This window comes from Neoarthrinium moseri, assembly GCF_022829205.1.
Source record: "Neoarthrinium moseri strain CBS 164.80 chromosome Unknown scaffold66_Wmoseri_CBS_16480, whole genome shotgun sequence".
NCBI lineage: Eukaryota > Fungi > Ascomycota > Sordariomycetes > Amphisphaeriales > Apiosporaceae > Neoarthrinium > Neoarthrinium moseri.
In genome coordinates this window covers 66811-79029 of record NW_026055180.1, presented here as the reverse complement: position 1 = coordinate 79029, position 12219 = coordinate 66811, and the positions used below count along the sequence as shown (strand labels likewise).

Sequence of the window (12219 nt, the reverse complement as noted above, 5' to 3'; positions counted from 1 at the left end):
TGCATAAAGTCTTCGCAAGCATATTTGCATTTATCAAGTTGCATGCATTTCTCCTTGTGCTGCTTACGGCCATACCTACCACTCTGTGATGATGCATCAGACAACTACAATTTTTGGTCACAATTTGCGTTCTACCTAGCGCATTGACTCGTAACTATACGCCTCAGAACTCTAATTTTTCCATCAGAATTCTGAAAATATTGACCACCACCGGCCATCATGGGTTCCTTAGGTGACCATCACCATAAGGCTTTCGATAAATCTAGCGACGTCCCAGCCGATATGCCAATCATCAACTATGCAAAGCTGCTGGATAGTAGCCGTGGCAAGCGGAAGGATGAGTTTGAAAAGTTGGATAAGAGTTTAAGGACGTATGGGTTCTTCTATCTCTCAGATCACAGCATCTCCCAGGATCTTGTGGACGAAGCCTTCAGATGGGTGAGTATGCCGATCCGCATATGCGCCTCAACTAACAGACTCTCAAGTCGAAGCGATTTTTTGATCTCCCAGTCGAGATCAAGGAGAAAGTGGCGCACCCTGCTAGTGGAGCCATTGAAGATCACCGCGGCTGGGCCCAGGACGGGCTTGGACACGTCAGTCAGCTAGTCTTCGACGCAGATCAGGTGAAACAATTGCGTGTCACCTCTCCAGAGTGCAAGGAGACTCTCGAGATGGGGAACCCGCACCCTAATAGTTTCAGCCCACCCAACCGTACCCTACCAGACGATGACCTCCCCGGGTTCAACAGTTTTGTAGAACAGTGGTGGGACGAGTGCACCCGCCTTGAGCGATCACTTCTACACATCCTTGGGCAGGTTCTTCAGCTGGAAGATGACACTCTGCTCTGCCAGCTCCAGTCCAAGGATGTCTGTCACATCAGCTGGGCGTTCTATCCCTCTATGCCGATTGCGCCGCTGACAAACAATATGCAGAGGCGCTTGAATGCTCACACCGACTTTGGTAGCCTTACTCTGCTCTTTCAAGATATGGTGGGTGGCCTGGAGGTACATGATGGTAATGATTTCAAGCCCGTTGTCCCAAAACGAGGAACAGTCGTCTGTAATGTCGGCGACATGCTCGAAAGGCAAACGAATGGTCGGTGGAAGAGCGCCCTGCACCAGGTTGCGGCTCCTAAGGAGGTCATGATACAGAAGAGCTTCGAGCCGAATAAATCCGTGGTTGATAGATATTCTATCATCTATTTTGGGCTTGCAGATCCGGAAGCTATGATAGAAAGTTTTCCGGGCTGCGAGGAGTCTGGAAAGTGGAAGCCTACCATGGTCGGAGATTGGGACGAGAGAATGACTTCGGCTCAGTGGCTCCAGAAGCGGCTAGCATTAGAGTATTGAACTATATCATGCTGTAAATGGCAAAAGTCTAGCGGCCAAATAAAGATAGCTTTGTTATGAACTCATATACACGGAACGCAGTTATTTTGGTGATACGTCAGATTGCTGCGAGTTGAAGTCGAAGACCAAGACGTTGTCAATGTTGGAAACACTGACTCTTCCACTATGGGCTAAAAAAGGAAACGAAAATTGGCGAAGAGCTTTTGTAGTTGTCACTGCGAGCGATATCAATCAATCGTGTCATTCATAGCCATTAGAGCAGAAATACTCTTCCAAACAGAGAAGCTGAGTATATTATGATTTCACGATGTACTAGAAGAAAACGTAAATGCTGTAAGTCATAATCCGTCGTTATCCTGCTCTCTTCTTTGTCTCGTGTGTGAATAGCTTCGTTTGGTGTTCTCGTCTAGGAGAAAAACGCGACACAAAATTGCTCCTATACACGAAAACCCAGCAAGGACGCTCATCATGTTACCATATCCAACAAGGAGCAGAAAGTCACCAGCCAGTAGAGATCCCAGTGTCATACCAAAGCTATATGTCATCAGTGTGAGACCATATAATGAGGCAGAAGCTCCTTTCGCTCCAAAAAGAGTAGGATTGGCTTCATGATATCTTTCCACAATTCTTCCGGCCTCGACAAAGCTCACGGTGCTCACTATACCCATGGCTCCTCCTACCATTACTTGCAACACGCAATAGAAACTAGCCTGCGGTGCTAACGGCTCAGGTCTAACTGAGTCGAACAATAAAAGCGGCAGAACTAGGAACGAATAGCCCATAACCCCGACAACCTTTGGCCCATGGCGGTCCACTAGTCGGCCACCTATCAGCCCTGTGAGCAGCCTTGCCAACCCGAGCAGGAGAAACACGACACCTGCTTTTGTTGAGTCGAAACCGAAGAGCCGGTGTGTTTCAAGTGGGACCGCAGCGTCAGATGTACCAAGCAAGGCGGCTTGCACAGTGCAAACAACTACAGCCACCACAAGGGATGAATTCCTCAGACAAAGAAGAATTGGAACTCGAGTTGTTAGCCAGCTCCTAGGACCCCGAAGCACAAATGTCATGTCTATCGGCGAGTGTGCCACAGCTAAACAGTTGGTGCCTTGATGATCATTTAGACCTGATGCTTGATTGTTGGGTGACTCCGTGGGGAATAAATGGAGATGATTGGATTCAGTATCATTCTGAACCAAATTTGATGAGGTGACCGAACCCTCGAAGCCTTTTTCTTCTGGAATAACTAGTACCATGGCGAGTGCAATGACGAGCACCAAGAGAGTCACCACGCAGAGGCCAGCCTGTCCCATATTTGCATGGATTAGGCCACCGAACGGCGGTGCTAGCAACATACCGACATCGTTGGCGCTTATAACCTGATAGTGTCAGAGTTGTGTCAGCTGCCAACAATAATGCTTCTTCTCAAAAGAAGTATGTGCGGAACTCACAATTCCCATTATAGTGCCAATCTTGTGCGGCTCGCTAATATCAAAACACAAAGCCATTCCGGCAACCCATATGAGTGATGAAGAGGCGCCCTGGATCCCCTTTGCTACCAGCAGGCCAGGAATGGACGTTGTTTGATAGAAACCGACGGTGGCCTGTCCGATATGTATATGTCAGCTTCAACCATACTAGGATATAAGAGCTTGAGGAAAAGGAGTGCAAACAATCGTGTAAACAAGAAGTCCGATGAACAGTGATTTTTTTCTTGTGCTCAATCTGTCGCAGATGAGGCCAGCAGCCGGGAATCCGGCCATCGACGTCGCTGCATGGGTCAAGATAACCAGTGATGACAATGGTTGCAGGTCTTTTTTCAAAGCCCCCGCATGCGTAAGCATCGACGGTAGGACCGTGACCATGCCGCCATAGGCAAAAGCATCACCTAGTAGAGCTGTGGCTACTATACCGGTGGTAATCATGTGGCTGGATGTCTGTGACCGACCAGGCAAAGCTTGCAGCGTACCAGAGAGAAGCATGTTAGACGCGTAGAATAAGATGATTTACTGGTAGAGACAACGAAATCGATTCAGCTTGGCAAGGTCGAGCAGCTCATTAAACCAATCTCGTTGTGCAGTTGATGTAACTCTTGGACCTGCGCTTGATACTTTTGATTTAAACAGTGTTGCTTTAAAGCGGCGATGCATGATAACTGATATACATATATAACGTATTACTGATACTTAAATAATACTTGATTCTCTCATGTCAGCCCGCATGGATGCCGTGCCGCTTGTGGGGCTTTGCCAAGATATGCAGGAGGTCCCACGTTAGCCACCAGCCGAACGTGGTGGAACAGGCGTGCTGCAAGGGGGCAACAAGCGCCAAACTCAAGAAGAAGGAAATGTACTGTACTCCGTAGAGCTACTTCATAGCTATTCCCTGGCATCTGTCGGGTCTCTGGCCCGGTCAATGTGCTCATGGTGCCTTTTCAACATCGACTAACCAATGACAACTCAAGATCCCACACTAGTATTTAGCCAATAACAACCATCAACCAAACGTCCGTACTTGTGGAGTCAACGATCAGCGCATCGGGATGCTTGATTGGAGAGGCATACGAGTTCCAAAGTACTATCTGCCCTTCCTACGTCGCATGGCTGCACTACAATGAATCCTAATGACATTTTGTTCCCCGCGTTATCCGAGAATATGGTGCTTTGTGCCCAACAACCCCTGGCTTTTGGTTCGAAAGAACCCTGATTCGGCGGGTCCCTGGAGATGTAAGAAGCGCTACAACCAGAGACTTCACTGCAGCATCGAGAATGTGTCTCTATGGAGTCCACATGCACGCATGTAAGCAAGCTTCGTGTATCTTCTAATTCCGTGCTCTAGTTGATACTGGGCCCTGCCCTCTTTTCCCTCTTTATTCTCGGAGTATGACTGTTGTATTCCGGTTGTGTCAAAAGGTGCACGCATTTTGGTTCCTGCTCCGTGTACTTGCATACTTCTCGCTACACACTCTGAAGGCCAGCCCCCTTCCCCATTCTCGCCTTCCTCTGTTGTGCTCCCCTTTAGTGCTTTCATCTGGAAAATGGCAGCCAATGACGAGGTAGTAATGAACGATCTGATTGATCCCACGACCAAAGCTAGCCGTAGCATGTCGAGTGAAGGGGAGCGACTCATGTCGCAGGACGAAGAGACATTTATGGAAGATGTAGGTAGTCGTGGCCCAAATTGTAGGCTTAAGAATGCTAATGCTCTGCAGGACCATATCGCAAGCAGGTTCAATCGAAGTAACAGCCTCAAGAGGAGTTTGAGGTATTCGCTCTTCGCCAACAGTTTGCTTCTTTTTATTGTCATGATGGGAACGGTCGTCTGGGTCACTGACGGCTGGCCTTTCACGTGGAATATGTCTTTACGAAGAAACAACCCGTACTGTACGTCTCTCCAGATCCTTAAGGTCAGACTCGTGACTGACAAACAAACGCTAAGCTCCCTGGCTCGACGAATGGAAATTCGATTTCCATGATGATGAAATCAATGGTACAATGTGGGATCTTGACTCTATATTCCGTCAGCTACCTGGTAACCCAGAAGGTGATGCGGAATGGGAAAGAGTCACAGCCTTGAGCTTGATCACATTCAAAGCTGAGCAACTGAAGAAGATGGGACGTAATCCACGCGAGGCTGCCAAAGTCCCTCCGGAGTGGGGTCACGGAGATGACGAATACGTCGCGTCCCTAGATGTACAGCATCTTCTACACTGTCTTTGGAGATTGCGTGCTTACATCTTTTTTCCTTACTACTTTGAACCAGACTTGGGCCCTGGAAGCAATACAATGAACATGCCATGGCAGCACAAGGCCCATTGTCTGCATTGCCTCGACGTTATTTTGCAAGATCTCCGATGCAGGCCAAATGTCGTGGTCAACACTTGGGAGTTCATCGACGGAGCGCAGCGGCCGTTTGTCGACGTGCGGAACAAGGTGCAGTGTGTTAACCATAATGCCATCCTAGACTGGCAAAAGAAGAAGACTTATCTGTCTATGGGGGACTATCAAGCATTAAGGTCACGCCCAGATAGTGTATTTCAGATCAAACCTGTTGGTGTTGATCCACAGCTTGATAATTTAGAGAAAGTGTGGAGTGAATAGAATTCTCGATGTTGATTTGTATTTGTTTCTTACTATGCAAAGCATTCCCCGCCAACGCAATTCTTTAATGGAAAAGGGAAGGGAGTATTTGTAAATTGGGTAACCTGTTTTTTTTTCTTGTTACTTTTAGCCTCTGAGCTACTCAATCTGGTACCTGAACAGGATCTGATTGGCTTGAGACAGCGAGAACTTTTAGCTCAAGATGTGGGACAACTTGTGCGGACATAAAACCCCGCCGTATCTGCCTGGTTTCCACCCCGCATTTATTTTCAAACACCAGTCTTCTTATTTTTTTTTGTTCAGCAAGGTCAACTCCAACGATCCATCAAACTAATTCTCGCCGGTCCAAGTTATCTATGCAATATGTCTACTCATTCATACAAGTACAAGGCCTTTGTCGAGCGCGGCATTGGTAAGATTACAACCAGATATTTGAAGAACTATCTGACGACAGGCAGATGCTCTGAATGCGAACAATATGGAAGCATTCCTAAACCCGTCGGGATTTTCTGCTCATTTCATAAAATACCTCTTGCCTCAGTCAATGAACTGGCCCCCACAGACACGGGAAGAGTGGTATGAAGATCTCAAATCGGGATTTGTTGGTCAGAACTATGTCGGTGAGTTGTAACATGACCCAAGAACGTTTCCTGACTTAACCAAGATCATCCAGAGTGGAAAGTCACAATTCAATCCTACTGGGAGGACACTCGGGATAGATCGGCGATCATCTGGTGTACAGAGCGTGGTACTTTTGTCGGGGATAGGAACTACGAGATGGACTATGTGATGCGATATAAATTTGACGAAGAAGGGAAATTATTGAAACTTTGGGAGCTTACCGACTCCCACTTACAGAAGAGTCTAGAGAACAAGCACCAGGAAAAGGGCGACGCTGACAACGACGAAGCCTCCTTAGAATAAGCCTAATTTTGGCCAGATGTTCCAGTATCTCAAGAGATAATGCGGTGTTGCTAAACCAGCATAGAATTTATGATTTCTCTCATTTCTACTTGCTTTGTTCATGGGATTTTGTCAAGCACATTTTTAGACCAATACGGTCATCAGACTGGGACTTATACATTGAACTATAATTCTAAATGCCGCGGAAACAGGCCCACTTCTAAGAACCATCTCTCCAGATTCAGCGCACACTCATTCCCATATAAAGCTCTGATAATTTGCCAGACCCGAAGTTCTGGTTGGCCATATAGCCTAGCGCTATCCTTGAAAGATCTCGGCCCAAGATAATCGGGGCTTGGGTCGTTCCAGTACAAACTGCCTCCGTCTGCATTTCCATCGAAGAATACACGACGAGCGACGTAAACTTCTATCAGAGTAGGACTTGAAGCTACATTTGAGGCTTTCCGTATTTTCTTAATAAGGTCCTGACTTTTGGAATAAATTTTGCGTTCAGCCCGGTCGTCAACACTGATAATTAACGGCCGGGCAGTGGAGCCTGATCGTCTAGTGTCAGAAGTTGTCCGTAAATGTCGCAATGCCGGTCGGATGGCTTCATAAACATAAAACAGAAACCCCAGAGATTTGAAGGTCTGTGGCTTTTCTTTTTCGGGGACCAGCGAGTAGAATGCGGCCCATGATTCACCTTCCATTTGGCACACAGATGCGAGGCATTCGTTAATGTCCGGTACCGTGTTGTGCATGAGCGAAGATTGAATCGTACTTCCCACACTAGCCGTTCCTGGTGCCACGAGTATTTCATAACTGCCAGAGCCCACACCCCTTTCGTCTATCTCGTGGCGTACAGCATTTCCGAAAACGACCGCCATCTGCTCACAGCGCAACTCGAGTGCCTGCAACCAGTCTAGGGCCTCAGCCGAGGAACACTGCCCAGCCACAAAGCTGTCGTGCACGATTTGGTAATAATGCCAGCTCGGTACATCTAGGACGATTTGAAAAGAGACTTTCTTGGAGACTGCATCGCGCGCCAACATCTGCGCGGCTATGTCAGCAATCACCGACGCTGAACGAGCAATGACCTCCATTTCATATAACGTGGGCCTAGGGTAATAGAGTTTGGATATATCCAGAGATCCTTTGTCCATAATAGAGCTTCTCAAGATCTTCTCAGAGAAAAGACACATTCCAGAGATGATCGTGATGCTGTCGTAGGTCGCCCTTCCAAACTGGTCAACAAGAACACTGTCGGCATTGAACCCTGGGCACGAGATATGTAACATTTGCGCAGAGTTATCGCGCACCTTCGATACCCCCATAGCTTGATAAGGGAAGTGGAAGATCATTTTGTGGAAGGAGGTGACTCCTTCTCGATCCCTCGTCACGCCGGGATAAGGTGAGCCGCTAATGATGGCGTCTTCTGAGAGTTCGACAAACGGCCCTTCATGAAGATGTTTTGCCCCACTCAGAAAATCTCGAACCCTGGAGGCAGTCTTGCGACCTTTTGATAATGCATGCTGATATTTTTTCCTATCCGAGTTGCTTGAGTGATCTTGCGAGATACGGTCAACAGCCAGATCGACTGCACTAACGACTCCGAGCAGTCTGCGGCGATGTGCAATCCCTTGCGTAACCTGGTCCTCAAGGAGGTCTATGAACCGAACCGAGCGTGGTGAGCAGTCCGTGTGGATGTCTGCAACATACATCCTGCTGAGTGCCTTCGTTTGTCTCGTTGGAATGGCTAGTTCGTTGAGCATGTACTATAGAAATTCCCTTTGCATGAAGTAGTGGTTTAGTCTCTTGATAGTGTGTCTATTGGCCCGAGAAAGTGATAGACTGCTACTATGAATCTGAACATGCGATTCCTTCAACCCTCACAGAGTCAGGCAGACTGGACAAACAGGCTGAACGTACCTTCCACTTGCATATCCTAATATCGGTCGTCGAACTCATTTCGAGGCGATGCACATGGGCCGCATGCAATTATTCACACCTCCTCAGCATCTCGTGACTTCCTTGACAGCCCCAGCAAAGCTGTATTAGATCCTGCGTGTTCTAGTCGATGGGCAATGATTATCAATCGATACAACCGACGCTTGTCAACATGGGACAACTAGTGCCATAAGCGGAACCCAAGATGCGCCGGAGTACTCGTCGATGGATGGATGTATCTACATGTGTAGGTACATGCTTGACATAGTGGAGGTAATTAGTTTAGCTCTAGCATGGTCTTGGGGTGGGTCGCGCATCGACCCCTGATTTTACACTAGTCCAAAAGTTCACGCTTATACGATTGCTACATATACGATTGGCACATGTATGGTGCACGGATATACATAACATGATATACATTATATGATTGAATACCTGCCGGATGGGGTTCAGTCATATATTGCGTGGACATTGCAGCCACGAATCACAGTCAAAGGGATCGAGAACCCTGAGATAGCGATTCGGACTGGACCCACTGATCATCAGCAGGATTGGTATCGGTTGTGTGACACTTGGACATGGTGTAATGAAGCTTACAATGCGTCTCCGTAAATTGATGGTCCGTTACACCACGTTGGCGATTTCTTTCCGCTCGGCTGGAGGGACATTTCCAATTGGTCTGGTGTGAAGAGTGCAGAAACGAGGTGCATGTAAAGGGTTGGATTTGTTTAGCACAACGAATGGAAATACTTTGTGACGAGGATTGATACTAAGTCCCCGTATCTGGTCCGAGTTACCGAAGCGTCCAGCAGAAGTACTTCCAGGGCTTTGTCATGGGCGGTTCGTGTGTCAATGAGAGCATGGAGAAGGTCGGATGGAGCTCCTCCTGGATCAAATCAGTCGTGGCCACCAGGGGGCTTGGTGGAATGTCTCATACCGCCGCCTAGACTATAAGTAGGGAGTAAGATCATAGTATTTGAAATCCGTATTGCAATATCTCAGCTAGCATTTTCAGCCCTTTGGACATCCGAGAAGTCTTTGATAATTAGTATCTCGTTTCACCATCAGCCTGAAAAGAAGACTTTATCCAATTTTACACATCAATCTCGAACAGTCACAATGAAGATCAGCGCTATCCTTCTTTCCATTCTGGCCACTATGGCGTTGGCACTTCCCACTGGTAAGACGCACCAATAAAGCTCATGAAGACCGAACCGACTGAAACATGATCAGAGAACGCAAACGATGTCTCTGACGCTGCTGTCGCCCCCGTCAAGGAAGAAGGTACCTCGGGCATCTTAGGCACGAACATCGGACTCGGCCTTTGCCGCCGACTCTGCTAAAGCAGATAAAGAAGTCTGGATTGCCATCCTTCTTTCCATGCTGGGAAGACAGTTTGAAGATGCCATATCAAATGACGCACGCATAGCGTCAAGCTACATTTTGGGTATTTGCCGGGCCTCCGATGGTATTCACCCAGTTTGTCATCAGCTTACCAGTTCGCGACAAACGTCAATATATGTATGCTAGACAAATCGTTCCCTCACGAGAAGGGCCTTTTGATCTATCGGAGGAATTAGCCTGTGTCAACGTTCCGCTCACTTTTCTTTTTCAATGATATTTTCAGGCGTGAAGGTACTTTTAGGTGAATTGGGGTCAGCGGAGAAACCCGTATGAAGACGCGATCAGCTCGCACATAGCATAAAACACAATATCACACTCGTTTAACCAGCTTTCTAGACTATATAGATGTCAATCGTTGCAATAGGATCGAACTTTTGGGTGGGTAACATCATTAATTTTCTACTAGCCATACCCAAATGACCGGACATAGGAGCTATCATGGGTGTGGCTTTGTCACCTATCTCACCAATCTTGGTGTCATTTAAACTGAATTTTTTATTACCAGCCCACCAAGTAGATTTACGATAAGCTCACTCTATTCGGCAGATAGTGAAAAAATCACGTGTACGGTGAGGAATTGATACGTGCATACAAGGGTGGACTAGAATAGCTTATTGTAGATAAGAATAGAGATAAGCCACTTAAGGCCAATTCTGCTCCCCCGCAAAATTGGTAAGGGCAGCTTTCTACACATCACTTTTATGACCCTATGATCCACGTATCAGGATTAGAGTGGTTATATAATAGGGAGCTCTGCCCCTCCGAGAAAAAAAAAAAAAAAAGGAAAGAACAAAGCTTAGTTCTTAACCTTTCGGCAATTAAACATCATCGAAAGAAAACATGTCCCACTCCAACATTCGATACCAAAAGGCGAACGTTCTTGGAACAAACCATTGCTCGCCCTATTCCAAGACATGGGCCTTGTTGTGCACACGGATCAACTGTTGCAGTACTTTTCTCTTTTCTATCATCGCTGCAGCCTCTATACTTATGTTATTGTTTATCGTCGGCCTATTTACCAATAACTCAGCTCGAGGAGTCACTGTCGAGACCGTGTTCCAGTTGGGCGAAACCGGAACAGTCTTTGAAAACTTGGCCCTGCGAGAATCGGGCGAAATCCTTGCCACCAGAGCTGATGTGCCTGAGATTTGGTCTATTGACCCCTCCACCAAGACGGGACACAAAATATTGACCATACCTGGTGCTTTTGCAGTTATGGGGATTGTGCAGGTCTCGATTGACGTCTTCTATGTAAACAGCGGCAAGTACTCGGTGCAGAGCCACGACTCAGGAGAAGGCTCCTGGGAAATTTGGAAGATTGACTTGGCAGCCAGTCAGCCTCGAGCTTCCAAGTTAGTGTCTGTCCCCGAAGCTGGTTTATTGAACGGAATGGCCAAATGGGACGATAACACAATCCTTACGGTCGATTCCATTGGCGGTCGAATCTATAAGGTAGACCTTCGGACTGCTAAATACGAGGTCGCCTTTTCCGAAGACGTGCCGATGAAGCCGCTCGACAGAGGTCTGGGAATTAACGGAATCAAAGTGCACGACATGTTCGTTTACTTCACAAATACTGATCGCCGATTGTTTTATCGCACTCCAGTCGACACCAATCTGAAGCCGAAAGGGCCGGCGCAGCTAGCATTGAGTGGGTTTCGCCTGGATGACTTCACGATTGACCACGACGGCACGATATACATCGCGACAGGCAAGTCAAATCAGATCCTTCAATACAAGCTACCTGGATGGGTGCGACGGGTAGCGGGATGGTTTGACTCAGTTGATCTCGCTGGTGTCACAGCTTGCGAGTTCGGTAAATCGGAGCACGATGAGAAATTACTTTATTTCTCTACCAGCGGTACTACATTTGACCAGATCGAGGGTGCAGAACCGGAGCCTGCCAAAATCGCTGTAATCAAGTTCCAGGAAGCAGAACTTTGACAAACTCAGCCACAAACAACGGAGTGGACGACCATATAGAAGCAAGAGCTACACGTCCTTGGATGCTTCAATACAACCAGTCTAGCAACACTTAGCATCAGCCTGCATGTCCTTCAAATACTCAATGTTTTGTTGTGGGCACAAATCCTTCGAGCAGCAATGCCAGCAAGGGGATATAGCATGACCAAGCTATTAATAATGATATATGCTACATGTTTGGTGGTACTCTAGAGACCTTTTGCTACCGTTACCGAGACCTATGTGCTGTGACACACCGATGCAGCTCGTTCTTTTAAGAATATATTTCCGCAAAGAGCCGAACTCTTTAAAGGTTGTTATATTACGACCTTTGACCTGCTTTACAGCTTGTGGATTTATCTTCTAACGATAACGTTAGTCGACAGATGCGGACCTCCCTGCTATAAATTTACTTGATCCCACAACCTCTTTAAACTTATACTCTGTCGCTGTATCTAATTACTTCCAGATTCCCTGCAACCTACTGCTTAAGGCAATCTGGCTGATGCTCAACAATATGCTACCTACATAGGTACTGACGGAATCTCCTTTTGTGT

The 12219-nt window shown here is 47.1% G+C and overlaps 5 protein-coding genes across 5 annotated transcripts; 4 read left to right on the top strand and 1 right to left on the bottom strand.

Annotated features, from left to right (window-relative positions):
- Positions 1-219: 219 nt before the first annotated feature.
- JN550_011330 (uncharacterized protein) lies at positions 220-1349 on the top strand (the record flags this gene model as incomplete). The annotated part of the gene is made up of 2 exons (XM_049309684.1): positions 220-438; positions 486-1349. The coding sequence occupies 2 exons, from the start codon at positions 220-222 to the stop codon at positions 1347-1349; spliced, it is 1083 nt and encodes a 360-aa protein (XP_049166684.1).
- Positions 1350-4383: 3034 nt separating this feature from the next.
- On the top strand, positions 4384-5446 carry JN550_011329 (uncharacterized protein; the record flags this gene model as incomplete). Its single annotated transcript, XM_049309682.1, has 3 exons — positions 4384-4506; positions 4558-4729; positions 4785-5446. The coding sequence occupies 3 exons, from the start codon at positions 4384-4386 to the stop codon at positions 5444-5446; spliced, it is 957 nt and encodes a 318-aa protein (XP_049166683.1).
- A 363-nt stretch (positions 5447-5809) lies between these two features.
- On the top strand, positions 5810-6370 carry JN550_011328 (uncharacterized protein; the record flags this gene model as incomplete). The annotated part of the gene is made up of 3 exons (XM_049309681.1): positions 5810-5858; positions 5905-6066; positions 6120-6370. 3 exons carry the CDS (start codon positions 5810-5812, stop codon positions 6368-6370), a joined length of 462 nt encoding a protein of 153 aa, XP_049166682.1.
- A 164-nt stretch (positions 6371-6534) lies between these two features.
- On the bottom strand, positions 6535-8070 carry JN550_011327 (uncharacterized protein; the record flags this gene model as incomplete). Its single annotated transcript, XM_049309680.1, has 1 exon — positions 6535-8070. The coding sequence occupies one exon, from the start codon at positions 8068-8070 to the stop codon at positions 6535-6537; it is 1536 nt and encodes a 511-aa protein (XP_049166681.1).
- A 2620-nt stretch (positions 8071-10690) lies between these two features.
- On the top strand, positions 10691-11644 carry JN550_011326 (uncharacterized protein; the record flags this gene model as incomplete). The annotated part of the gene is made up of 1 exon (XM_049309679.1): positions 10691-11644. The coding sequence occupies one exon, from the start codon at positions 10691-10693 to the stop codon at positions 11642-11644; it is 954 nt and encodes a 317-aa protein (XP_049166680.1).
- Between the last annotated feature and the right edge of the window lie 575 nt (positions 11645-12219).